The sequence below is a fragment of the Homalodisca vitripennis genome, chromosome 6, assembly GCF_021130785.1.
Source record: "Homalodisca vitripennis isolate AUS2020 chromosome 6, UT_GWSS_2.1, whole genome shotgun sequence".
NCBI lineage: Eukaryota > Metazoa > Arthropoda > Insecta > Hemiptera > Cicadellidae > Homalodisca > Homalodisca vitripennis.
Window position 1 is genome coordinate 2,418,272 of NC_060212.1, and position 26,141 is coordinate 2,444,412.

Below are 26,141 nucleotides of genomic sequence, written 5' to 3' on the forward strand. Positions count from 1 at the left end.
AAACTCTCTAAATTGAAACTAACTCAATTACGAAACTGGGTATCAAGTCAATAAAATAATTTGTAAAAGAGCACACTCATTTCCTCTAACCCAAAATCTGTTACAAGGAGCGTTGTTGTTATATTGGTTCATGAAAACTAATATTAGCTGATCTTGCAACTGAATGAGCAAACAGAATATTTATTATATGCAATGAATTTTCACGAGCTAACAGTCAAAATGGTGGAATTTTATATATGCATGTATTCTCAAGCGTAACTTAGTATTAAAGTTAGCTTATTAATGTTTGTAAAAGATATGATTACAATGAAAGTATTTTAACACCTCACTAACTTTCAGATAGGATAATTCACAACACACGGTGATATATTTAATGAAAAACTCTACAAAATATAACCATATAATATAGTATACGTACATGAACAATTAAAGAGATAAGTTATTCATGCAAGCCTATTTAAAATGTTAGCTAGAAAATAATAGCTTATATATACGACTAAAAACTAGTAGTGTACAAGTACGACTAGAAACTAGTAGTGTGTATGTACGACTAGCAACTAGCAGTGTGCACGTACGACTAGGAACTAGTAGTGTACAAGTACGACTAGAAACTAGTAGTGTGTATGTACGACTAGCAACTAGCAGTGTGCACGTACGACTAGGAACTAGTAGTGTGTATGTACGACTAGAAACTAGTAGTGTGTATGTACGACTAGCAACTAGCAGTGTGCACGTACGACTAGGAACTAGTAGTGTGCACGTACGACTAGGAACTAGTAGTGTGTATGTACGACTAGAAACTAGTAGTGTACAAGTACGACTAGGAACTAGTAGTGTGTACGTACGACTAGGAACTAGTAGTGTACAAGTACGACTAGAAACTAGTAGTGTGCACGTACGACTAGGAACTAGTAGTGTACAAGTACGACTAGAAACTAGTAGTGTGTATGTACGACTAGCAACTAGCAGTGTGCACGTACGACTAGGAACTAGTAGTGTGTATGTACGACTAGAAACTAGTAGTGTGTATGTACGACTAGCAACTAGCAGTGTGCACGTACGACTAGGAACTAGTAGTGTGCACGTACGACTAGGAACTAGTAGTGTGTATGTACGACTAGAAACTAGTAGTGTGTATGTACGACTAGCAACTAGCAGTGTGCACGTACGACTAGGAACTAGTAGTGTGTATGTACGACTAGCAACTAGTAGTGTGTATGTACGACTAGAAACTAGTAGTGTGCAAGTACGACTAGAAACTAGTAGTGTGTAAGTACGACTAGAAACTAGTAGTGTGTAAGTACGACTAGAAACTAGTAGTGTGTAAGTACGAGTAGAAACTAGTAGTGCATATGTACGACTAGCAACTAGTAGTGTGTAAGTACGAGATTACCTAGCAGTATGTATGTACGGCTAGCAACTAGTAGTGTGTATGTACGACTAGAAACTAGTAGTGTGTAAGTTCGACTAGAAACTGGTAGTGTGTAAGTACGAGATTACCTAGCAGTATGTATGTACGACTAGCAACTAGTAGTGTGTATGTACGACTAGAAACTAGTAGTGTGTAAGTACGACTAGAAACTAGTAGTGTGTAAGTACGAGATTACCTAGCAGTATGTATGTACGACTAGCAACTATTAGTGTGTAAGTACGACTAGAAACTAGTAGTGTGTAAGTACGACTAGAAACTAGTAGTGTGTAAGTACGACTAGAAACTAGTAGTGTGTAAGTACGACTAGAAACTAGTAGTGTGTAAGTACGACTAGAAACTAGTAGTGTGTAAGTACGACTAGAAACTAGTAGTGTGTAAGTACGACTAGAAACTAGTAGTGTGTAAGTACGACTAGGAACTAGTAGTGTGTAAGTACGACTAGAAACTATTAGTGTGTAAGTACGAGATTAACTAGCAGTATGTATGTACGACTAGCAAATATTAGTGTGTAAGTACGACTAGAAACTAGCAGTATGTAAGTACGAGATTACCTAGCAGTATGTATGTACGACTAGCAACTATTAGTGTGTAAGTACGACTAGAAACTAGTAGTGTGTAAGTACGACTAGAAACTAGTAGTGTGTAAGTACGACTATAAACTAGTAGTGTGTAAGTACGACTAGAAACTAGTAGTGTGTAAGTACGACTAGAAACTAGTAGTGTGTAAGTACGACTAGAAACTAGTAGTGTGTAAGTACGACTAGAAACTATTAGTGTGTAAGTACGAGATTAACTAGCAGTATGTATGTACGACTAGCAACTAGTAGTGTGTATGTACGACTAGCAACTAGTAGTGTGTATGTACGACTAGCAACTAGTAGTGTGTAAGTACGAGATTAACTAGCAGTATGTATGTACGACTAGCAACTAGTAGTGTGTATGTACGACTAGCAACTAGTAGTGTGTATGTACGACTAGAAACTAGTAGTGTGTAAGTACGACTAGAAACTAGTAGTGTGTAAGTACGACTAGAAACTAGTAGTGTGTAAGTACGAGATTAACTAGCAGTATGTATGTACGACTAGCAACTAGTAGTGTGTATGTACGACTAGCAACTAGTAGTGTGTATGTACGACTAGAAACTAGTAGTGTGTAAGTACGAGATTAACTAGCAGTATGTATGTACGACTAGCAACTAGTAGTGTGTATGTACGACTAGCAACTAGTAGTGTGTATGTACGACTAGCAACTAGTAGTGTGTAAGTACGACTAGAAACTAGTAGTGTGTAAGTACGACTAGAAACTAGTAGTGTGTAAGTACGAGATTAACTAGCAGTATGTATGTACGACTAGCAACTAGTAGTGTGTATGTACGACTAGCAACTAGTAGTGTGTATGTACGACTAGCAACTAGTAGTGTGTAAGTACGACTAGAAACTAGTAGTGTGTAAGTACGAGATTAACTAGCAGTATGTATGTACGACTAGCAACTAGTAGTGTGTATGTACGACTAGCAACTAGTAGTGTGTAAGTACGACTAGAAACTAGTAGTGTGTAAGTACGACTAGAAACTAGTAGTGTGTAAGTACGAGATTAACTAGCAGTATGTATGTACGACTAGCAACTAGTAGTGTGTATGTACGACTAGCAACTAGTAGTGTGTATGTACGACTAGCAACTAGTAGTGTGTAAGTACGAGATTAACTAGCAGTATGTATGTACGACTAGCAACTAGTAGTGTATAAGTACGACTAGCAACTAGTAGTGTGTATGTACGACTAGCAACTAGTAGTGTGTAAGTACGACTAGAAAACTAGTAGTGTGTAAGTACGACTAGAAACTAGTAGTGTGTAAGTACGAGATTAACTAGCAGTATGTATGTACGACTAGCAACTAGTAGTGTGTATGTACGACTAGCAACTAGTAGTGTGTATGTACGACTAGCAACTAGTAGTGTGTAAGTACGAGATTAACTAGCAGTATGTATGTACGACTAGCAACTAATAGTGTGTATGTACGACTAGCAACTAGTAGTGTGTATGTACGACTAGAAACTAGTAGTGTGTAAGTACGAGATTAACTAGCAGTATGTATGTACGACTAGCAACTAGTAGTGTGTATGTACGAATAGCAACTAGTAGTGTGTATGTACGACTAGCAACTAGTAGTGTGTAAGTACGACTAGCAACTAGTAGTGTGTATGTACGACTAGCAACTAGCAGTGTGTATGTACGACTAGCAACTAGCAGTGTGCACGTACGACTAGGAACTAGTAGTGTGCACGTACGACTAGGAACTAGTAGTGTGTATGTACGACTAGAAACTAGTAGTGTGTATGTACGACTAGCAACTAGCAGTGTGCACGTACGACTAGGAACTAGTAGTGTGTATGTACGACTAGCAACTAGTAGTGTGTATGTACGACTAGAAACTAGTAGTGTGCAAGTACGACTAGAAACTAGTAGTGTGTAAGTACGACTAGAAACTAGTAGTGTGTAAGTACGAGTAGAAACTAGTAGTGCATATGTACGACTAGCAACTAGTAGTGTGTAAGTACGAGATTACCTAGCAGTATGTATGTACGGCTAGCAACTAGTAGTGTGTATGTACGACTAGAAACTAGTAGTGTGTAAGTTCGACTAGAAACTAGTAGTGTGTAAGTACGAGATTACCTAGCAGTATGTATGTACGACTAGCAACTAGTAGTGTGTATGTACGACTAGAAACTAGTAGTGTGTAAGTACGACTAGAAACTAGTAGTGTGTAAGTACGAGATTACCTAGCAGTATGTATGTACGACTAGCAACTATTAGTGTGTAAGTACGACTAGAAACTAGTAGTGTGTAAGTACGACTAGAAACTAGTAGTGTGTAAGTACGACTAGAAACTAGTAGTGTGTAAGTACGACTAGAAACTAGTAGTGTGTAAGTACGACTAGGAACTAGTAGTGTGTAAGTACGACTAGAAACTATTAGTGTGTAAGTACGAGATTAACTAGCAGTATGTATGTACGACTAGCAAATATTAGTGTGTAAGTACGACTAGAAACTAGCAGTATGTAAGTACGAGATTACCTAGCAGTATGTATGTACGACTAACAAACTATTAGTGTGTAAGTACGACTAGAAACTAGTAGTGTGTAAGTACGACTATAAACTAGTAGTGTGTAAGTACGACTAGAAACTAGTAGTGTGTAAGTACGACTAGAAACTAGTAGTGTGTAAGTACGACTAGAAACTAGTAGTGTGTAAGTACGACTAGAAACTATTAGTGTGTAAGTACGAGATTAACTAGCAGTATGTATGTACGACTAGCAACTAGTAGTGTGTATGTACGACTAGCAACTAGTAGTGTGTATGTACGACTAGCAACTAGTAGTGTGTAAGTACGAGATTAACTAGCAGTATGTATGTACGACTAGCAACTAGTAGTGTGTATGTACGACTAGCAACTAGTAGTGTGTATGTACGACTAGAAACTAGTAGTGTGTAAGTACGACTAGAAACTAGTAGTGTGTAAGTACGACTAGAAACTAGTAGTGTGTAAGTACGAGATTAACTAGCAGTATGTATGTACGACTAGCAACTAGTAGTGTGTATGTACGACTAGCAACTAGTAGTGTGTATGTACGACTAGAAACTAGTAGTGTGTAAGTACGAGATTAACTAGCAGTATGTATGTACGACTAGCAACTAGTAGTGTGTATGTACGACTAGCAACTAGTAGTGTGTATGTACGACTAGCAACTAGTAGTGTGTAAGTACGACTAGAAACTAGTAGTGTGTAAGTACGACTAGAAACTAGTAGTGTGTAAGTACGAGATTAACTAGCAGTATGTATGTACGACTAGCAACTAGTAGTGTGTATGTACGACTAGCAACTAGTAGTGTGTAAGTACGACTAGAAACTAGTAGTGTGTAAGTACGACTAGAAAACTAGTAGTGTGTAAGTACGAGATTAACTAGCAGTATGTATGTACGACTAGCAACTAGTAGTGTGTATGTACGACTAGCAACTAGTAGTGTGTAAGTACGACTAGAAACTAGTAGTGTGTAAGTACGACTAGAAACTAGTAGTGTGTAAGTACGAGATTAACTAGCAGTATGTATGTACGACTAGCAACTAGTAGTGTGTATGTACGACTAGCAACTAGTAGTGTGTATGTACGACTAGCAACTAGTAGTGTGTAAGTACGAGATTAACTAGCAGTATGTATGTACGACTAGCAACTAGTAGTGTATAAGTACGACTAGCAACTAGTAGTGTGTAAGTACGACTAGAAACTAGTAGTGTGTAAGTACGACTAGAAACTAGTAGTGTGTAAGTACGAGATTAACTAGCAGTATGTATGTACGACTAGCAACTAGTAGTGTGTATGTACGACTAGCAACTAGTAGTGTGTATGTACGACTAGCAACTAGTAGTGTGTAAGTACGAGATTAACTAGCAGTATGTATGTACGACTAGCAACTAATAGTGTGTATGTACGACTAGCAACTAGTAGTGTGTATGTACGACTAGAAACTAGTAGTGTGTAAGTACGAGATTAACTAGCAGTATGTATGTACGACTAGCAAATAGTAGTGTGTATGTACGAATAGCAACTAGTAGTGTGTAAGTACGACTAGCAATAGTAGTGCTGTAAGTACGACTAGCAACTAGTAGTGTGTATGTACGAATAGCAACTAGTAGTGTGTATGTACGACTAGCAACTAGTAGTGTGTAAGTACGACTAGCAACTAGTAGTGTGTATGTACGACTAGCAACTAGTAGTGTGTAAGTACGACTAGAAACTAGTAGTGTGTAAGTACGACTAGAAACTAGTAGTGTGTAAGTACGAGATTAACTAGCAGTATGTATGTACGACTAGCAACTAGTAGTGTGTATGTACGACTAGCAACTAGTAGTGTGTATGTACGACTAGCAACTAGTAGTGTGTAAGTACGAGATTAACTAGCAGTATGTATGTACGACTAGCAACTAGTAGTGTGTATGTACGACTAGCAACTAGTAGTGTGTATGTACGACTAGCAACTAGTAGTGTGTATGTACGACTAGCAACTAGTAGTGTGTATGTACGACTAGCAACTAGTAGTGTGTAAGTACGAGATTAACTAGCAGTATGTATGTACGACTAGCAACTAGTAATTTGTATGTACGACTAGCAACCAGTAGTGTGTATGTACGACTAGCAACTAGTAGTGTGTAAGTACGACTAGAAACTAGTAGTGTGTAAGTACGACTAGAAACTAGTAGTGTGTAAGTACGAGTAGTAACTAGCAGTATGCATGTACAACTAACAACTAGTAGTGTGTAAGTACCAGCAGTAACTTGCAGTATGTATATACGACTAGCAACTAGTAGTGTGCAAGTACGACTAGAAACCAGTAGTGTGTAGGTACGACTAGAAAACTAGTAGTGTGTAAGTAGGAGTAGTAACTAGCAGTATGCATGTACAACTAACAACTAGTAGTGTTTAAGTACCAGTAGTAACTAGCAGTATGTATGTACGACTAGGAACTAGCAGTGTGCAAGTACGAGTAGTAACTAGCAGTATGTATGTACGACTAGAAACTAGTAGTGTACAAGTACGACTAGAAAACTAGTAGTGTGTAAGTACGAGTAGTAAATAGCAGCATGTATGTACGACTAGCAACTAGTAGTGGGTATCTATGATTAGAAACTTCTGTATATACTGGAACAAAATAATTCTTGTATTGTAATTTTATTAGTATGTATTTAGCGTAATAAAACGATATATTTGAGACCACGCATAAAAAATAAACTTTATCCTATATAAGATTAGTGTCATTGGCACATTTTAATAATTTTTTTACATATTGAAAAGTATTATATTTTAAATACAAATTTATATTTCATTTATTTGTAATAGCATAAATAAAAATTAATTCAAGAAACATTTATTTTACTTACTTACCACTAAATTGTTGCACGTTATCACTCTTCAGTTTAAAAACAAAGAGTTTCAGAACACGTAGCGACTGTCGCTGCAGGCCGAGATAGGCTGAGACAGACGTCGAATATAAATCTGCTCCTTTCATTCTTTTGTCTTCCATCCATTTATAAAGTCGACAGTTTTTCCTATACTTGAAATTAATGTTGCACTGCTATTTCATAGCCACCTATCTCAGGAGTACTGTTAGAGAAATATTATCAATAGCATTTTATTGCTGTACATATTCCAGCAATTTGGAAATAATTAAGTGAGCGAAATAGACTTGTTTATTGCCTTGAAACATAATTTTAATATAAAAAGAATTTTTTTATTCTTCTGCGTTTAATTTATTTCAAAAGCGCTTTTGCCGATTAAGGCGTCATCAGTTAGTTATTGTTTACAGAAAACACATATGTATAAAATAGAAAAAAAAACACATGATATAATAGAAATAAGTTTAAAAATAATTGTAAAGACCAAAAACTAATAAATTGTAAAATAATTATGTAAAGAAAATATGGTTTGCAATTCATAATTTTGGAATGGATTTCTTCTCTAACTAATGGTAGAAAAATGTCACTGAAAAATTACAGAAGATTGGGAAATTATCTTTTAAAACCGTCATACAAGCACTTTCAATTTTATTTCTTTTTGTCCAGAAAGATTCTTTAACACATTGAGTGCGGCGCGCGGGAGTTCCCGCGCTACAGCCAGGCGCCGCCGTGCTGCGCGCCGGAGTTCCCGCGCTTTTGCACCCTTGATTGTTTACAACTCAGTCTGTGGTTAGCATTGCTTGTAGTTTGTTTCGCGGCCGCAGCACTGTGTATCGGCTATAACCTCACTTTTGTGCAGTTTCAGTTTCCTAGTAGCGCCTTTCGTTTAGTTTTGATCGTGTGCTTCGTAATTTACTTAGTTTGGGGTGTTTGTTCTTAGTTAATAACACATTTTATTTATTGTGTTAGGGTTTTAAATTTTTAATAAATGGCTGCTTCGACCTCTAGACAAAATAATGACACTGCTAACTCTAGTGACAGTGAATCAGACATAAGTGAGGACAGCGACTATGACCTGAGTGGAGATGAAAGTGACAATTTGGATGAAGATAATGACCATTTCAACCCTTCGTGGTCTCCCTTTACACAAGGACTTCGCCGTATACCATTTACAGCAGAAAATAGGTTCAAAGTACCAGTACCTGGTAACAACAAGCCAATAGATTGGTTTACTCTGGTACTTGATGATATTTTCCTAGAGAATATTGTTCGAGAATCGAACATATATGCATTTGAAGTGTATGGTAAGCCAAATCTTGGAGAACACTCAAGAATAAACAAATGGCAAGATTTTACTGTTACAGAATTAAAGGTATTTATAGGTTTACTACTGCATATGGGAACCATCAGATTAAACCGTTACCAGGACTACTGGAAGACATCCAGATTATTTGATATTAAATGTTTCAGAGATCAAATGAGCAGAGATAGATTTTTGCTCATTCTTAGATGTCTGCATTTCTCAAGAAATGTAGAAGGAGAGGGCAAAGATGACAGATTGAAAAAAAATTAGCATGTTGGTTAGCTATTTCAATCAAAAAATGGACGATTTATATTATCCATGCAGGGAACTTTCCCTTGATGAGGGTATGGTGCTGTGGAGAGGGCGTTTGCTCTTTCGACAGTATATCAAGGGGAAGCGCCACAAATATGGCGTAAAGTTATACTCCCTTTGTGAGCCTCAGGGCCTTTTGATTAGGTTTGCAGTGTATTCTGGTGGTGAAGGTGAGTTAGGGGGCAAAGGCCACGCCTCTAAGGTGGTTATGCACCTAATGAGAGGGAAACTTGGTGTAGGCCATTCCTTATATATGGATAACTACTATAATAGTGTTGCTCTTGCCTCCAAGTTGTTAGCAAATAAAACATACTGTACTGGCACCCTCAGACTCGACAGGAAGCATGTTCCAGCTGACGTCAAGACAGCTAAGCTGCAGGTGGGGGAGACAATACAAAGATACGCTGAAGGAGTCATGGTGGCCAAATGGAGGGACAAGCGGATAGTGTCATATCTATCTACTGAACATGAAAACAACATTGTGCTAATATCTAATCGACGTAATGTGCAACGAGAAAAGCCCATGGCTATTGTCCAGTACAATGCCAACATGAAGGGGGTAGATAGGAGTGACCAAATGCTCGCCTACTACCCCAGTGACCATAAATCTGTACGTTGGTACAAGAAGATTTTCATACATCTTCTACAAATGATAATGGTAAATGCCCACAAGTTGTACAATGTTGCAAATGACACCAATACTATGCAACTGTATGATTTTCGCTTACAGGTTATTGATGCTCTGTTACCTCCCAAACAACAAGCTCCTCCAGTGCGGCCTCCACGCAACCCGCTGCACGTTCTTTCAAAGACCACTGCGCTTGACAAGAAAGGACGACTTCTAGGAAAAAGATGCCGTCAGTGTCTAAAGGAAGGAAGGCGCAAAGAAACTGTGTACATGTGTGCGCAATGCCCTGGTGAACCGCCACTGTGTGCGTTGGGTTGCTACGACAAGTACCATGCGCAGCTTCAAGAATAAGTGTCAAAAGTGGATGTTGGGTGATTTTGTAAATATGTATATAAAACAAATACTTTGTTTTTTTTCCTAAATAGTTATAGGTATAAATATAAACACTAATGGCCACTGATTTCTAACATTCTTTTTGTGGTAAATGACATAACGACATGGTATGTGCTCGCTCAGTGCTTGGCGCGGGAATTCCCGCTCAACTTTACGACGTCATCAATTGCTTTCCAGAGACTTCATAAACACAACTGGACATCATATTTCAACTATAAACAGCCAAAGGTACACATTCACGCATAAATAAACTATTTTAAATATTCATATCTTGCACTAATGCTAAGCGCGGGAAAACCCGCTTTATAATAATGATGTCATAAAAATGTATAAATTTTGTTATGAACCATTTTTTATTGTTATACATTTAGTTTCTGAGGGCCAAACTTAAAGATTTTTCAGTTAGATGATTTCAGCTTCTGGCAAAAAATTTCCTAAAACTATACAGCAGTCAATGTGTTAAAAACTACACTTGCTGTCTCAAAATTTATATGGTGATTTTCCTTTATAGAATATTCAACCTATTAAGATTTATCAATGTTTTCTTTTTTTACAATTTTAAATATGCTTTTTTAGCGTTTCAGCCAATTTACATTTGGCTACAACACCTACAGTACTTCTCGAGCATTATCCTAATGTTTTGTAACTGACACTCTCAAATATATTATCAAATATTATTTTTTTCGATCAAGAAAACACCCGTTGTTCATTTAAGAGTGTCCAGATGTAGAGCACCACTCGTCACCAGTGATAAAACTGCGTCAATAATTGCTTTATATTGTGAGAGTCCAAACTGTCAACATGGTAAAAGGTTTCATTTGGTATGGAGGTCAATAAACGTTTAAGAACAATCTTTCATAATTTTTTTTTTAGTGGAGATATTACTGATATAGGTCTATAACTGGATAGGTAAACTGTTGTGCCTAACCAATGGAACTTTAAATTTTGAATTATAGGTTGCATAATGAGGGAGGATTTACTACCTCCATTATTGTATGTGTGATTCACTAATAAAAAGTTATTACGGTTTAGAGTTTAAAGACTTAAAATTAAAATATTCTTTAAACGCAGTATTGCGTCTACTAAGGTGTTATAATGGTATTTTTTTAATAAGTTAGTAGTATACCTCACCTCGTTTTAAATAACAGGCTTCACTGAGATTTCATCCGAAATTTCAACTCTTTAGATATATTATATATATATATATATATATATATATATATATATATATATATATCTTTATATATATATTTCTTGTGTGCGTGTGTATGGTCCTAAAACTCCTCCTAAACGGGTGGACCGATTTTAATGAAACTTTTTGTGTGTCTTCAGTTGGATCCGAGAATGGTTTAGATTCATAATTCGGTCAAGTTTTAATAGTTTATTTAATTAATTTTTTAATAATAAATTGTTGTTTGATGGTGGAGTGTTTTGACATTGGATCCGCCAGACTGCGCCACGAACGACACGTAATACAAAGTGAACTGATACTTAACAGCTGTGAATATTTTCAGCTGAAGTTCATCAAAGAGGCAGAAACATTTGTTCACATTTAAAATTTAGAAAGTTAATATTTTTAAATTTGTAAAGTGCTAGATCAGTAGTGTAATGCAGATTGCAAAGATGAAGTTTCACCAATTGTTCTACGTAAACATTATAGGCCTAATATTACAACACAGCCATAATGTTTTTCTATTTTAATTCCAGGTTTTCCCGACATTTTGTGCTGCTATCAAATTTGTGTGTTGTTTTGTAACATTCTGTAATTATTGTTTAAGTGCTAATTGTTATAATACATTAATAGAGATTGAAGATGTTTAAAGTGCATAAAAAACTATACTTATTTATTAAAGTTATTGAACTCATTTTGCACATTGAAGTGAGTATATTGGTCGCATACCTCAAATAACCTAAGTAGCATACAAATCAAAAGGTTGTGTTTCTATGTGTGTGAATATTGTTAACAGTTTAGATAATCAAGTTTTAAACTAATTGGATTTAAAATAATTTGTTATAATTTACATTTTTTAATCTGCAGTCAGAATTGGTAACATAAGTTCAAATTAAGTAGCATACAAATCACATGTGTGAATAACTGCTTACTGTTAATAGTGTAGGAATTGGTTTTAAATTAAATTCTGTTTGCCTGTTCCGACATTATACTGTAATTTTAAATTACTAATTTTATAACAAGTATATTTTTTAATTTACAACTTAATTTGTCGTAATGCTATTGAATGTACAATATTTTGTACAATATTTGTTAATCCTTCAGGGGTGTACATAAACAAATAAGATGGTTTTCCAATAGGGCTGAAGTATAATAAGTGGCCTCCATCACAATCGAATTATTGATATTTCTGAATAGCCTATCCAAACTACTATCCGAATTGGATTATAGTTATTTAAAGGCTGAAGTATAATAAGCAGCCACCATCACAATAGAATTATTGATATTTCTGAATAGCCTATCCAAACTACTATCCGAATTGGATAATAGTTATTTAAAGGCTGAAGTATAATAAGCAGCCACCATCACAATAGAATTATTGATATTTCTGAATAGCCTATCCAAACTACTGAATTTCATTATACAATAGTTTATTTATTCGGTCAAATTTAATTAAATTTTTATTATAAATTGTTGATGTTGGAGTGTTTTATATGGGATCCAACAGACTGTGCTACGACACGTAATACAAAGTGAACCGATACTTAACAGCTGTGAATATTTTCAGCTGAAGTTCACCAAAGAGGCAGAGACATTTGTTTACATTTAGATTACGTTATTATGAAGTGCTTGATCAGTAGTCTAATGCAGATTGCAAAGTTAAATTTTCACCAGTTGTTTCTATGTATACATTATAATATTACAACACAGCCATACGTTTAATCAATTATAGTCTTGAAAGCATAGAGTAAGCATAAACATGTAAAAATAACACCACTTCTTATTTCAATATATTCTGTACTCACTTTGGAGGATAGAGATTATCCAGATATAAAATTGGAAGTTTTAGCTTTTAAGTGAAATTCTTAGTAAATTATTAAGTGTTGATCTTGGAAGAATGCGCTACGATCGGAGTTTCAAATGTTTTTCTATTTTAATTCCAGGTTTTCCTGACAGTTTGTGCTGCTATCAATGTGTGTGTGTTAATTTGTAAGGTTCATGTTTCAAAAGTAAATACGGCAAATAACATTAAAATATAATAGAATAAAGTTATAAAAAGTGTACTACGTGGCCGCGTTATAAGTTTATAAAGGCCAGCCAACAGGCAAAAGGAAGAAAATAAAAAATAAAACATTGTGTAATTATTGTGTGAGTGCCAAAATTTTAATAGTACATTAATAGAGATTATTGGTCGCATTACCTCAAATAACCTAAGTAGCATACAAATCAAAAGGTTGTGTTTCTATGTGTGAATAACTATTGTTGACATTTTAGATAATCAAGTTTTAAACTAATGGATTTAAAATAATTTGTTGTAATTTACATTTTTAATCTGCAGTCAAAATTGGTCAGATAAGTTCAAATTAAGTAGCATACAAATCACATGTGTGAATAACTATTGTTAATAGTGTAGGAATTGGTTTTAAATTTAATTCTGTTGGCCAGTTCTGATACTATACTGTAATTTTAAAATATCTATAATGAAATTCAGTAGTTTAGATAGGTTAATCAGAAATATCAATAATTCGATTGAGATGGTGGCTGCTTATTATACTTCAGCCTTTAAATAACTATAATTTGGATCGTCATTTTAGTAGTTTAGATAGGCTATTCAGATATATCAATAATTTGAATGTGATGATGGCTACTTATTGTACTTCACACCTATAGGGAATACTTATTTAGTATATTAGATATATATATATATATACTTCAGCCTTTAAATAACTATAATCTAATTCGGATCATCATTTTAGTAGTTTAGATAGGCTATTCAGAAATATTAATTCGATTGAGATGGTGGCCGCTTATTATACTTCTCCCTTTAAATAACTATAATCTAATTTGGATCGTCATTTTAGTACTTTAGATAGGCTATTCAGATATATCAATAATTCGATTGTGATGGTGGCCATTTATTGTACTTCAGACCTGTAGGGAATACTTATTTAGTTTATTAGATAAATTTAAATTCTGTTGGCCAGTTCCGATACTATACCGTAATTTTAAATAATTATAATGTAATTCGGTAGTTTAGATAGATTAATCAGAAATATCAATAATTTGATTGTGATGGTGGCCACTTATTGTACTTCAGACCTATAGGGAATACTTCTTTAGTATTTTAGATACTGTAGTCTATGTTGTTATACATTTTTATCTAGAAGTTACTTAATTAAAGTTACATGTTGAATAAGTTACTCATATTCATTGTGTACTATTATACAGAATTTTTATTTTTACAGAAAAATGCCACGTCTTCGTGGAATAGGACGAATAGTTATTCAATCATGTGATTTATATGCTACTTAATTTTGAACTTATGTGACCAAACTGTTAACAATAGTTATTCACACATAGAAAAACAACCTTTTGATTTGTATGCTACTTAGGTTATGCGACCAATATACTCACTTCGTTCAATAAATTTTCAAAATTAGTTCAATATCTTCAATGAATGACTATAGTTTTTTATGTACTTCAAACATCTTCAATCTCTATTAATGTATTATTACGATTAGCACTCACACAATAATTACACAATGTTACAAAGCAACACACATATTTGATAGCAGCACAAACTGTCAGGAAAACCTGGAATTAAAATAGAAAACATTTGAAACTGTGATCGTAGCGCATTCTGCTAGATACAATGTAAAACATTCCAAGATGGTCTACCCAATTAGGAAGAGTTCAGCTCCATACACACGCACATAAGAAATATAAAGATAATAAAATTCGGTAGTTTAGATAGGCTAATTAGAAATATCAATAATTTGATTGCGATGTTGGCCGCTTTATTATAATTCAGCCTTTAAATAACTATAATCTAATTCAGTTTTGTCATTTTAGTAGTTTAGATAGGCTATTCAGAAATATCTATAATTCGATTGTGATGGTGGCCACTTATTATACTTCAGCCCTATACGGAATACTTATTTAGTATTTCAGATAAATTAAATTCTGTTGGCCAGTTCCGATACTATACTGTAATTTTAATTAACTATAATTAAATTCTTATAACGTGTACAGGACAACGTCTGTCGGGTCTGCTAGTATATATATATATATATATATTGCGAGATATGTTGTATCACGTTTACATGCAAAGGTTGTTTATTAAGTTGGAGTTTATGGCAATGTTAATTCTGCTATTTAATCGCCGCAATCATGGTTACCAATAAGACCAAATGACCAGCTAATTACTTAGTATTCCTTTTTAAGAAATAAGGCCATATGAAAATTCCAGGCGTATATGTGCGTCTGTTTTTTTGGATATCGTACAGATATATCTACGACAACTCACTAGAAACAGTTGACTGGTCTGATGAACATCATGGCACAAGTATTTTATACATATCTTGGATAAAATGGTAGGCTAAAACCAATCCATGGAATTTTTAAGACGGTGGAGGTTGAAGAATCTACAAAAGGGAAAATGTTTTACTTTGTGTTACGGTACTGAGTGATTACTTGATTTTACTTGACACTAACCGTACCAAGTACAGATCCTTCAACACTAACATATGCAATGAGGATGTCCTTTTACTATTTAAAGTATTGTTTAACGCAAGTTTAATAAAACTATATTGCGTTTTTAAACTGATACTATCACGAGGAACTGGAGACTTTACTAATGTGTTAATTAGAGGTTTTTATGAAATTTCTTGCTTTTAATTATAAAACAGGTTTCTTATTGAAATATTCTTACAGTTAGAGATTTAATCAGATTAGGTTTGGCTTTTACATATATTATGATTTTTTATACCTTATTTAATAGAAATTTCGAGTAACGCATCTGTTATACTGTAGTCAGACTGCAAGTCAAAGAAGTTTGAAATCTTCAAAAAATTTTCAAAGTATTTTTTCGTAAATGGGCAGTTTAGTTTATGAAAAAAGGTTTGAATTATTGCGTTACAAACCAATTTTCGACCTTTTCTGAATCTCTCAGTTAGAGAGCCGAAACCTTACGCTACAGTAAATGTTAAATCGATAATGCAATATTACAGTAGTTCTATTAGTGGATTTGGAGAATTGGAATTAAAAATTTTATTTTTTTAAACATTTTATTATTTCATTACAAAATATATTTCACTGTAAGTAGTGACATAATGGTGTTATGGGGAATATACACACAAATATAAAAACCATTATTGTTGTTCTTTCGCATTTTAAGAATTAGTTTTACATATAATGCATGTGGGTTTGCAATCGCATTTCCAAATTAAAATGCGGCGTATAGGGACATACCACTCCCCCCCTTGCACATTAACTAATGCTCTATTCTGAGTATTACAAGTTAGTGTACGCTGTGTGACGCAATAGAGCGTCAGGAGTCAACTTGATAAACTGTTACACAATTATCACCTGTCAACATTCATACACGCAGTTTAAATTCCTAAGTGATGGTGAAAATTAAACCACTACTCATGGTGAAAAGTTATTAAAAAAGCAACAACATTTGTGGAGTTGTTTTGTAAAAAAAATATTAGGGATTATAATTGTGGAGATAGATTTACACATTTCATTTTCTTTCCTCCCCCTTTTTATTTATTTTTATTCTTGCCGCACGATAACTGTAATATTTTTAAATTTTTTGATACCTTGACCCGAATAAGTCATATACTAATTATAAAACGTAATGAACACAGATTTTTCAATAATTATTTTAAAGGACTAATTATATCTGACAAACATTACAGTAGCACATATATAAGAAGCAGCGATCTTAGACTGTACTGCAAAGCTTCCAAAAATGTAGAATAATATTTCAATATACTTTCCGTATCTCTAGATGTCTTAAATTTTTATACACATGAACATACGTTTCACTTCTACTTCACTGATTGTAACGGGTAAAATCTCGTAAATAAAGTTAAGTTTATTTCTCGAGCCGAATAAATAATTTATGAAAAAACTTCATTAATGAAAGCAGGCTATATTTACATTTCTATTCCGAGAGATATGCAAGAATTTCATACAACTTCAAGGAGATTATGGATTCGAGTTACTTTGTCACAGGGAAATCATCAAATATTTACAAGCACAGTCGACAAAGAAATTTGGAATCTTTACAGCGTACTCCTTTATATTTTTATAGATTCATCACAGTTTAGTTTATTTAATAAAATAAAATGTAGATATAGTTTTATTAAGTACAAATTCTCTTAACACGTTGAACATTTTATCGAAGGTTTCATCTTTGCTGGACATTTTGATTCTATTTTAAGCCTTATTTTCCGATTAGATAACTTATAGTAGGAAGTTTAAATCGATATCTTTAGAAGTTATAATAAGACATTTCAAGTTTCAATAAATTACTTCAATATTAAAACCCATTTCATAATAATCGGTCAAAGCAGTAAATATTGCTTTATCCAGTGCAGTTTCAATACGTTCTGTCAACTACTGTAATACGATAAAACCGGTAAGTAACAAAGGGAAAGGAACGTGTTTTGTGAAAATCTTGTGTAATATGTCAACTATGGTTTGAATACTTCCAACTAAATAACTATAACCAGTTTTGGCTAGTCCCAGACTTATTGAAAAGTATGAGCTCAATCGTAAAATAGCACACTTACTGTTTCAAATTAAAATGTCATCATATTATTCAATTCAACGTCTTTAACCTGAAATAGGTTATAAGATACATTTCCTTGGAAGATAAATTTTTGTTCACTTGTACCAATTCCATTTTGACTATGCATATCTTTAATTATAATTTATATCTTCTGACCTGATCCACTCCTTGGTAATACTACTAACAAGGTTTTTTTTAATTGAATTTTAAATAGTAAAATGTAAAACACAACAGGTACACATAACCAAATATAAGACTCAGTTTCTAAATTAAAAAACTAAAATAAATGTTCCATTATAACGAAAGAGTAGAACACAGTGAATAATAATAGTATCAAATAAAAATGCACAATGCTTTTAGGTATGGACAATTTACGATATAGTTATATGTGATACGTCATGAATTAGTAGCCTATTGTTCTGAGAAAAAAATTTATAGGGTATTCTCTGAAATAAGTTGCGAAAATCCGGTTCTTCAGTAAACTAGCAATACTCCTAGTTAATACTGCCGAGTATTCCAATGTGAATATTTCCAATGTGTATTATGAAGTTTTTGTAAACATGAGTTTAATATTTTTCGTAGTTATTTGTTTGTTCATTCTTAAATTCTGCTTTTATAAATAAAGGAATTATTTTATTTGGAAAAAGTCAAAACAAAATCTTTAGATATAAGAAAAAAAATACCTACTATATGAATGTTTTTAGTAATTGTTATGTCAGGCTCTTGTAAATACGTAAAACGCAGCAAAAACAACACAGATAATTGTATATATCCATGTATGTACAAGAATGATCCATTATTGAAATTTTTATGTAAGGTCCTGATAAAATTCTGTAGAAAATTACATTAATAATATTGTTCATATTTCCGGCTATACCGCTATGTAAATGGAGTTTTTACGCTTCGAAGTGTTCATTGCATTTTTGTTTTTTTTAACGACTTTTCAGAACTACTAGATCGATTTTGATCAATCTTTTTATACGATAGAGGACCACTCACCAGTAGTTGCAAATGTTTTTTAGCTATTGAACTGCATAAATGATCAGTAAATTATTTTAGTATATTTCACATGTATGAGTCCTTGCTGAATACCTAAACATAGTGCAGTAAATTTTACCACAAGATTATAAATATAAAAAATCTTTATACAAAATACTACAAGACTTAGTTTTTTTAAGATACTAAAATTTATATGCTTTGCCATGGTAAGATTTCTACTGTAAGTATTCGGCTTTACGGAATGTGGAATACAATCACTACCGGAGGATTAGTGAGAGATAGTGTATAAAATAGATTAACTACGTGATACTATAGGAAGTTCTTCTATTGATATCAGGGTTGACCACAATCTCATGAAAGTCCTTTGAAACGTGACAAATAACAATCTGTATCTAGGTTTTCCTTTTCCTAGCGAGACAAAACTATCTTCAGCCAGCAAAAGTTGGACAGAAAACTAATTTTCAACAATCATACACGAGAACGCTGCTGTAACGGTTACGTAATGATAAACTAAGTACAATGATACGTAATTGCTAGGACAGGATCGCTCAGTGGTCACCAATCTAAGTAACAGTAACGCTCGAAGTTGCTTGATCCACGTATCTTTCGATAACCATTGTCCCCGCTACACTGCGTAATGACAAACATAACTTGTGAAGATATTCTTTATGTAACTATTACTAGTTATAGCTACTTTATATATTGAAAGGGTAATCCAGACTTTGACGACATAGCAGTTTTACAGCGGCAAACGTAAATTTTACAAACAGTTTCTTTTGGTTTCAAAATATATTTAGTTAAACTATATGAGCATTATGCAAAAATTTTACCACCTCTACCATCTCTTTTCACTGTTTTTTTCTCTGCCCTATCTATAGTCACATTTATAAATGTTTTTGGAAATAAATATTATATTAAGTGCGCACGGAGTTAAAATAAAATAGCCTAATAACTTTAAACTTAAGCTTTAAGTTGTAATTTTAATATTGACAAAGTTGGTGCACAAAAATTATAATTTAGAAAAAATCTATATAATATTAGAACATAAAACTTGTACTTAAAATTTAAATATCCATTATAAAGTCCCCTTGACCCCCTCATAGTTTGAGGAATCTACTTTTCAATTAATGAAATAATAAGGAACTCAAAATATTAAAGCAATGATAGATTGTACAAAAATATCCAATAAATAAACAGAAGATATCTTACAATGTATTAAAATGCTATGGGGTACCTCAGAAACGACATTTTAAAGTGTGGGGAAGTTTGAATATAACATAATGACGGTATATTTTAACCAGCAATTGATACTACAGGGATCCTGGCATGATATGTACGAGGGCCTAAAATCAATGAGTTTCTTTTATTGTTTTCTAGTTTATTATGTCATCTAATTACCTCTCATTAGCGAAGTGTGTTGATTAAATTAATGATTATTCACAGCATTCACAGTAATTTCAGAACCTTATAAGTAAATATTGCCATATAAGAAGAGGTTGCAGGAAAAACTTTTATTCACTATCATATTTATGTAATGCAACATGTGTTATTCTTGTTTGTTACTTTCTAGATATATTTAATGAATGCTGATAATGATCTATTTAAAAATTTATGTAATCCCTCTCTGTACCCATGGTGTACACAGAGAATGAAGTTGTAAGTAAGAAGCATTCTACTGGATAACAGCAATATGGAATTACAATCTCTTCACTCTTATTTAGCAGAGCATTATAACTCTTTCGAGAATCAACTTCTTTCTTGCTTCTGATATCAATGTAAATATAAAAGTAGAGTATTCTAAATCATTTATAATGACTGAAAAAATAAAAATTTTCATGATAAAAAATCATGCAATATGTCACTGATGAATTACATTTTTTTAAATCCATTGTTATTCTCAAATACAATGCTTAGCTCGTTTGACATAGTTTTATTCTTTAATTTTGAACCCGTTGAATTACTTAATTGAATTTACGCTAGAGTGCTCTACAATTAAATTACATAGATCCGTGAAGGAAAATATCTCATTCAGTTTTATTATCAGGCTCTGTGTGCTAGTCTCAATATCTAGTGTTCTTTGTTTCACTGTATAGCTGACAGTTCAACATTATGCTACGTGTTCAAATGAAGAAGTAATACAGTTATTGATTATTTAAAGTTGAGTAGTTAAAGAAAATTTTCACTTTTAATCTGCTAAAGATCATCAGTACCAATGAAGTAATGACACACAAATAATCGAAGGTTTTAACAAACCATGAACTCCCTGAATAACGTTAAATTTCAGTTACTTGTTTGAAAAGTGCGCAAGTTTTGTAACACGTTTTGTATACACTCACCGTTGGCACAAAGCTATACAACTCGATTGTCGCTACGTGTATTGTCTTGAGACGCGTCTGAGTCACCGCCCAGACGCCGTGTATGTGTCACTATCTTCCTACTGTGTGTCAATACCTGCTGCATCTCTCTGGTTGTCTTGTCGATGTCCTGATAGGTGTTTGACACTCTGTCCCTTATCTTAGTTATGTAAGATCACTGTCACTCTGTCCTTAACTACAGTTAGTGTCACTCTGTCCCATAGGTTAGGTTACTGTCACTCTGCCCCTTAGCTTAGTTATGTAAGGTCAGGGTACTGACACTGTGTCCTTAACTAAAGTTAGTGTAACTCTGTCCCTTAGCTCAGGTTACTGTCACTTTGTCCCTTAGCTTAGTTATGTAAGGTTAGGATACTGTCACTCTGTCCTTAACTAAAGTTAGAGTCACTCTGTCCCTTAGCTTAGTTATGTTATGTAGTCTCACTTTGTCCCTTAGCTTAGGTTACTGCAACTCTGTCCCTTAGCTTAGTTATGTAAGGTCAGGGTACTCTCGCTGTGTCCTTAACTAAAGTTAGCGTAACTCTGTCCCTTAGCTTAGTTATGTAAGGTCAGGGTACTGATGCTGTGTCCTTAACTTAAGTTAGTGTCACTCTATCCCTTAGCTTAGTTATGTAAGGTTAGGATACTGTCACTCTGTCCTTAACTAAAGTTAGAGTCACTCTGTTCCTTAGCTTAGGTTATGTTATATAGTCTCACTTTATCCCTTAGCTTAGGTTACTGTCACTCTGTCCCTTAGCTTAGTTATGTAAGGTCAGGGTACTGACGCTGTGTCCTTATCTAAAGTTAGTGTCACTCTATCCCTTAGCTTAATTAAGTAAGGTTAGGATACTGTCACTCTTTCCTTAACTAAAGTTAGATTCACTCTGTCCCTTAGCTTAGGTTGTGTTATGTAGTGTCACTTTGTCCCTTAGCTTAGGTTACTGTCACTCTGTCCCTTAGCTTAGTTATGTAAAGTCAGGGTACTGTCGCTGTGTCCTTAACTAAAGTTAGCGTAACTCTGTCCCTTAGCTTAGTTTACTGTCATTTGGTCCCTTAGCTTAGTTATGTAAGGTCAGGGTACTGACACTGTGTCCTTAACTAAAGTTAGTGTAACTCTGTCCCTTAGCTTAGGTTACTGTCACTCTGTCCCTTAGCTTAGTTATGTAACGTCAGTGTACTGACGCTGTGTCCTTAACTAAAGTTAATTTAACTCTGTCCCTTAGCTTAGTTATGTAAGGTCAGGGTAATGACGCTATGTCCTTAACTAAAGTTATTGTAACTCTGTCCCTTAGCTTAGTTATGTAAGGTCAGGGTACTGACACTGTGTCCTTAACTAAAATTAGTGTAACTCTGTCCCTTAGCTTAGTTATGTAACGTCAGTGTACTGACGCTGTGTCCTTAACTAAAGTTAATTTAACTCTGTCCCTTAGCTTAGTTTACTGTCACTCTGTCCCTTAGCTTAGTTATGTAAGGTCAGGGTAATGACGCTATGTCCTTAACTAAAGTTATTGTAACTCTGTCCCTTAGCTTAGTTATTATGTAAGGTCAGGGTACTGTCGCTGTGTCCTTAACTAAAGTTAGCGTAACTCTATCCCTTAGCTTAGTTTACTGTCACTCTGTCCCTTAGGTTAGTTATGTAAGGTCAGGGTACTGACGCTGTGTCTTTAACTAACGTTAGTGTAACTTTGTCCCTTAGCTTAGGTTACTGTCACTCTGTACCTTACCTTAGTTATGTAAGGCTAGGATACTGTCACTGTGTCCCTAACTAAAGTTAGTGTCACTCTGTCCCTTAGCTTACGTTACTGTCACTCTATCCCTTAGCTTTGATATCTAAGATTAGGCTACTGCCATTGTGTCCTTAAATAAAGTTTATCACTCTGTCCTTTAGATTAGGTTTAATGTAAATTTAATTTTTGGTACCAAAAGAAATAGATTATTTAGTTTTTAATTTATGATATATGTATGTATAAAATACATAGACTTAAAAGTCAATAAAAGTATTGTTATGGTTGAGTAAATATACTTGTTGTTGGTCCCTTTATATTAATTGTATTAACAGATGTATATTTTACACTTAATCCAATTTCACTGAAATTTTGAGAATAAAAACATTGATTAAACAATTTGGTACAAATTTGAGACGAATAACCCACTAAAATTAGTCCTCTGGGAGGTGTAGATCCATAGAGATAATAATTTATGTTTCCTAAAGAATAAATTCCTGAATAACCCAAAATACAAACCGTCAAAGAATTCTATTAAAAATAAATTATTTCCATGTATAAGTATTTTATTTAGCGAAATAAATTGCTTTAAATATACTTTTATACTATGTTACGTATAAAAATTAGAATAACTTGAGTTAATTTTATCAAGATGCTATATTGGAATAGAACTTCAATTGTTAACGGGTGTAATTAAATAATTAAAGACTTCTACAGAAACATAGGATAGCACCAGTGGAAGTTGCTGACTTTCTATTTTATTATTTTTTTAACACTGATGTGAGTTTTGGAGTTTATGACAAGCACAAAATAGTATGTCAATAATAATAAGACTGAAACGCTGCATATTCAGAGGTTTGACTTACGACAAAGCAAGAAGTAAAACAAACTAGAGAAAAAAGTGAAACTTTCTGGCACAGGAACAATAACTTCAGGTTCGTCTTTGTTCCTATGTTTATGCTCCTGACATCTTTGTACGTTGTATTATAAATATTTGATGTTTTAGAAGGAAAAAATGCAAAGCTTTGTCTGTGAAACTTTTCTCTAAAAATTAAATATAATTATATACAAGTTATTATAAATAAGTAAATTCCAAACATCGAGTAACTTATCAGTTATTAATAGTTATTTTATCGTAATTGGATCCCACGTAAATTAACATTGTTTTGTATCTCCACATGACATACTTATTCTGTAAAAGCCGGAAAGGATCGATATTTATCATTAAGTACCAATATGATCGTGTTCGTAAATTATAACTAATTATATTTAACTATATATAGGCTATATAGTTAATATATAATTAATAATATATATATATATATATTATATATTTATGTTTGACTATTAGATGTATTACTTTCATATAGAAGTTATTATCTGAGTGATAGTGAGAAAAACCACTTTAGGATCACAAAAATATACACGTGTTTGTCTGTAAGTTTGTCTGCATGATATTTCAAGAAGGAACTGACCTAAAGAAGAAATTTTTAATGACCCTTCTCTTCTATGTAAACACAATTGACGTCAATGATAGTGTGTGGCGGGGGGGCTTTACTGAGGGTTAAGGAAAGGTTTTATGGCTAACCATGATGAAAAATTTAAAGTGAATGAAGTACGAAAAATAGGATGTAAAAAATACAAAATAAACCTTTAAATACAGCACCACATACAGGAATTGTTTAATTTTATTTCGCGAATAATAAACCAATCGCTGTATTTTATATATAAATTTCCTAGCTATATGGTGTATAACGCATTCAATATTGAGATTAGATTGTTTCCATAATACTATACCAACGAGAAATAGGGATAATTTAATACCTCTGTATCATTTATAACCTATAAAAATGCAGTACCATTTGCCGTAAAATATTCTATATTCAAATCTCAATTAAAGAATATGTAAATAAAATACTCCGACTGTTCTACTTCCCTAAGTCTAAAAGAAACAAGACTGACAATTGAGTGATTTATATTCAAGGTCAGTCCTCCATCCATTGTAATTCATGGCAAATACCGTCACAGATTTCACATTGTTAGTGTCTGGAGTTTTCAAGCTGAAAATATGATTAAGTAAAAGACATTACCTTTTCAATCAGTATAGAACTCATCAAAAGAGAAAATAAGTTTTAAATCAAAATATTTTTTTCAATAATGCGATCGATACTCTTATGACTATATACTTTAATAAGAAAATATGGAATAAAGACGTGTGAAAAATAGAAAGGAAATACACAGTAAGAAAGTTTTGTTTGCAAAAATGTTTGTTTTTGTTATCTACATGCATAACATCATAATTAACCTAGTTTTAACCCCTCAGATGGTACGTGTACTAGGGAGCATGTGTTATTAGATCTATCAGTTATTAGTAGAAGGTGGCTCGGCGTTATCATTTCACGGTGCACCTTATTATATGTGATCAGTTACACAATTTATTGAAGATCCACAGCAGTCTACCAGATCAGTAGCAAATATTTGTGAAGTTTCCCAAGGGTCTGTAGTACTCTTATAAAAAAACAAATTTCACCCTTATGAAATTCAGGTAGTACATGACTTGATTGAAGACGATCAAGACCGTTGTCTACAGTTTTGGGATTAAATGGAAGCACTAATTTCTGACCATCCATCCATTGTTTGTTCGAAACATTGTGTTCAGTGATGAATACAGTTTCTTTTCAAATAGGGCTTTAAGAAAACACAACTGCAGGTACTGAGACAAAGAAAATCCCAAGTTTTCCGTGAATCATGCACCCAATACCCAGTAAAGGTAAACATGTGGGGTGGAATTTTGTGAATCACGTTTTAGGACCATTTTTTATAATTGTAATCTAACTTAATAACTGTATTTTCAAATCTTACATGAATCAATTTCCCTTGCAATACCTAACTGTCACTAGGGGAAATAAACATGAATTTTTATGAAGACAACCTCCAGCAGGATGGTTCCCCAGCACATTTTCGTGGTGCTATATGGCATTTACTAAGAACTCAATTATATGTTCAATGGATTGGTAGGCGTGGTCAAGAAGAATAGCCTGCCAGTATAGGTCTCCAGAGCTTTTGAACTTTTTCCATTTGGTGACGTTATATCCATAAATTACAAAACATTGTTTAAAAATATTGAAAATGCAAATACACGATTATTGAGGCCAGCACACAAATACCACTTCATACTTTTTAAAACGTAAGAGAGCTCATCTTATGCTTATCTCACTGGAAAATAGTAGGAGAGCTTCAGTTTAAACGTTTTATTTGACTTGGTAATGTCGTGAGTTACTAAAATATTGTTGTGTTAA

The 26,141-nt window shown here is 33.6% G+C and overlaps 1 protein-coding gene across 1 annotated transcript; it reads left to right on the forward strand.

Annotated features, from left to right (window-relative positions):
- The first annotated feature begins 8,982 nt into the window (after positions 1-8,982).
- LOC124365133 (piggyBac transposable element-derived protein 4-like) lies at positions 8,983-9,975 on the forward strand. The gene has a single exon (XM_046821085.1). The coding sequence runs from the start codon at positions 8,983-8,985 to the stop codon at positions 9,973-9,975; it is 993 nt and encodes a 330-aa protein (XP_046677041.1).
- Positions 9,976-26,141: the final 16,166 nt, after the last annotated feature.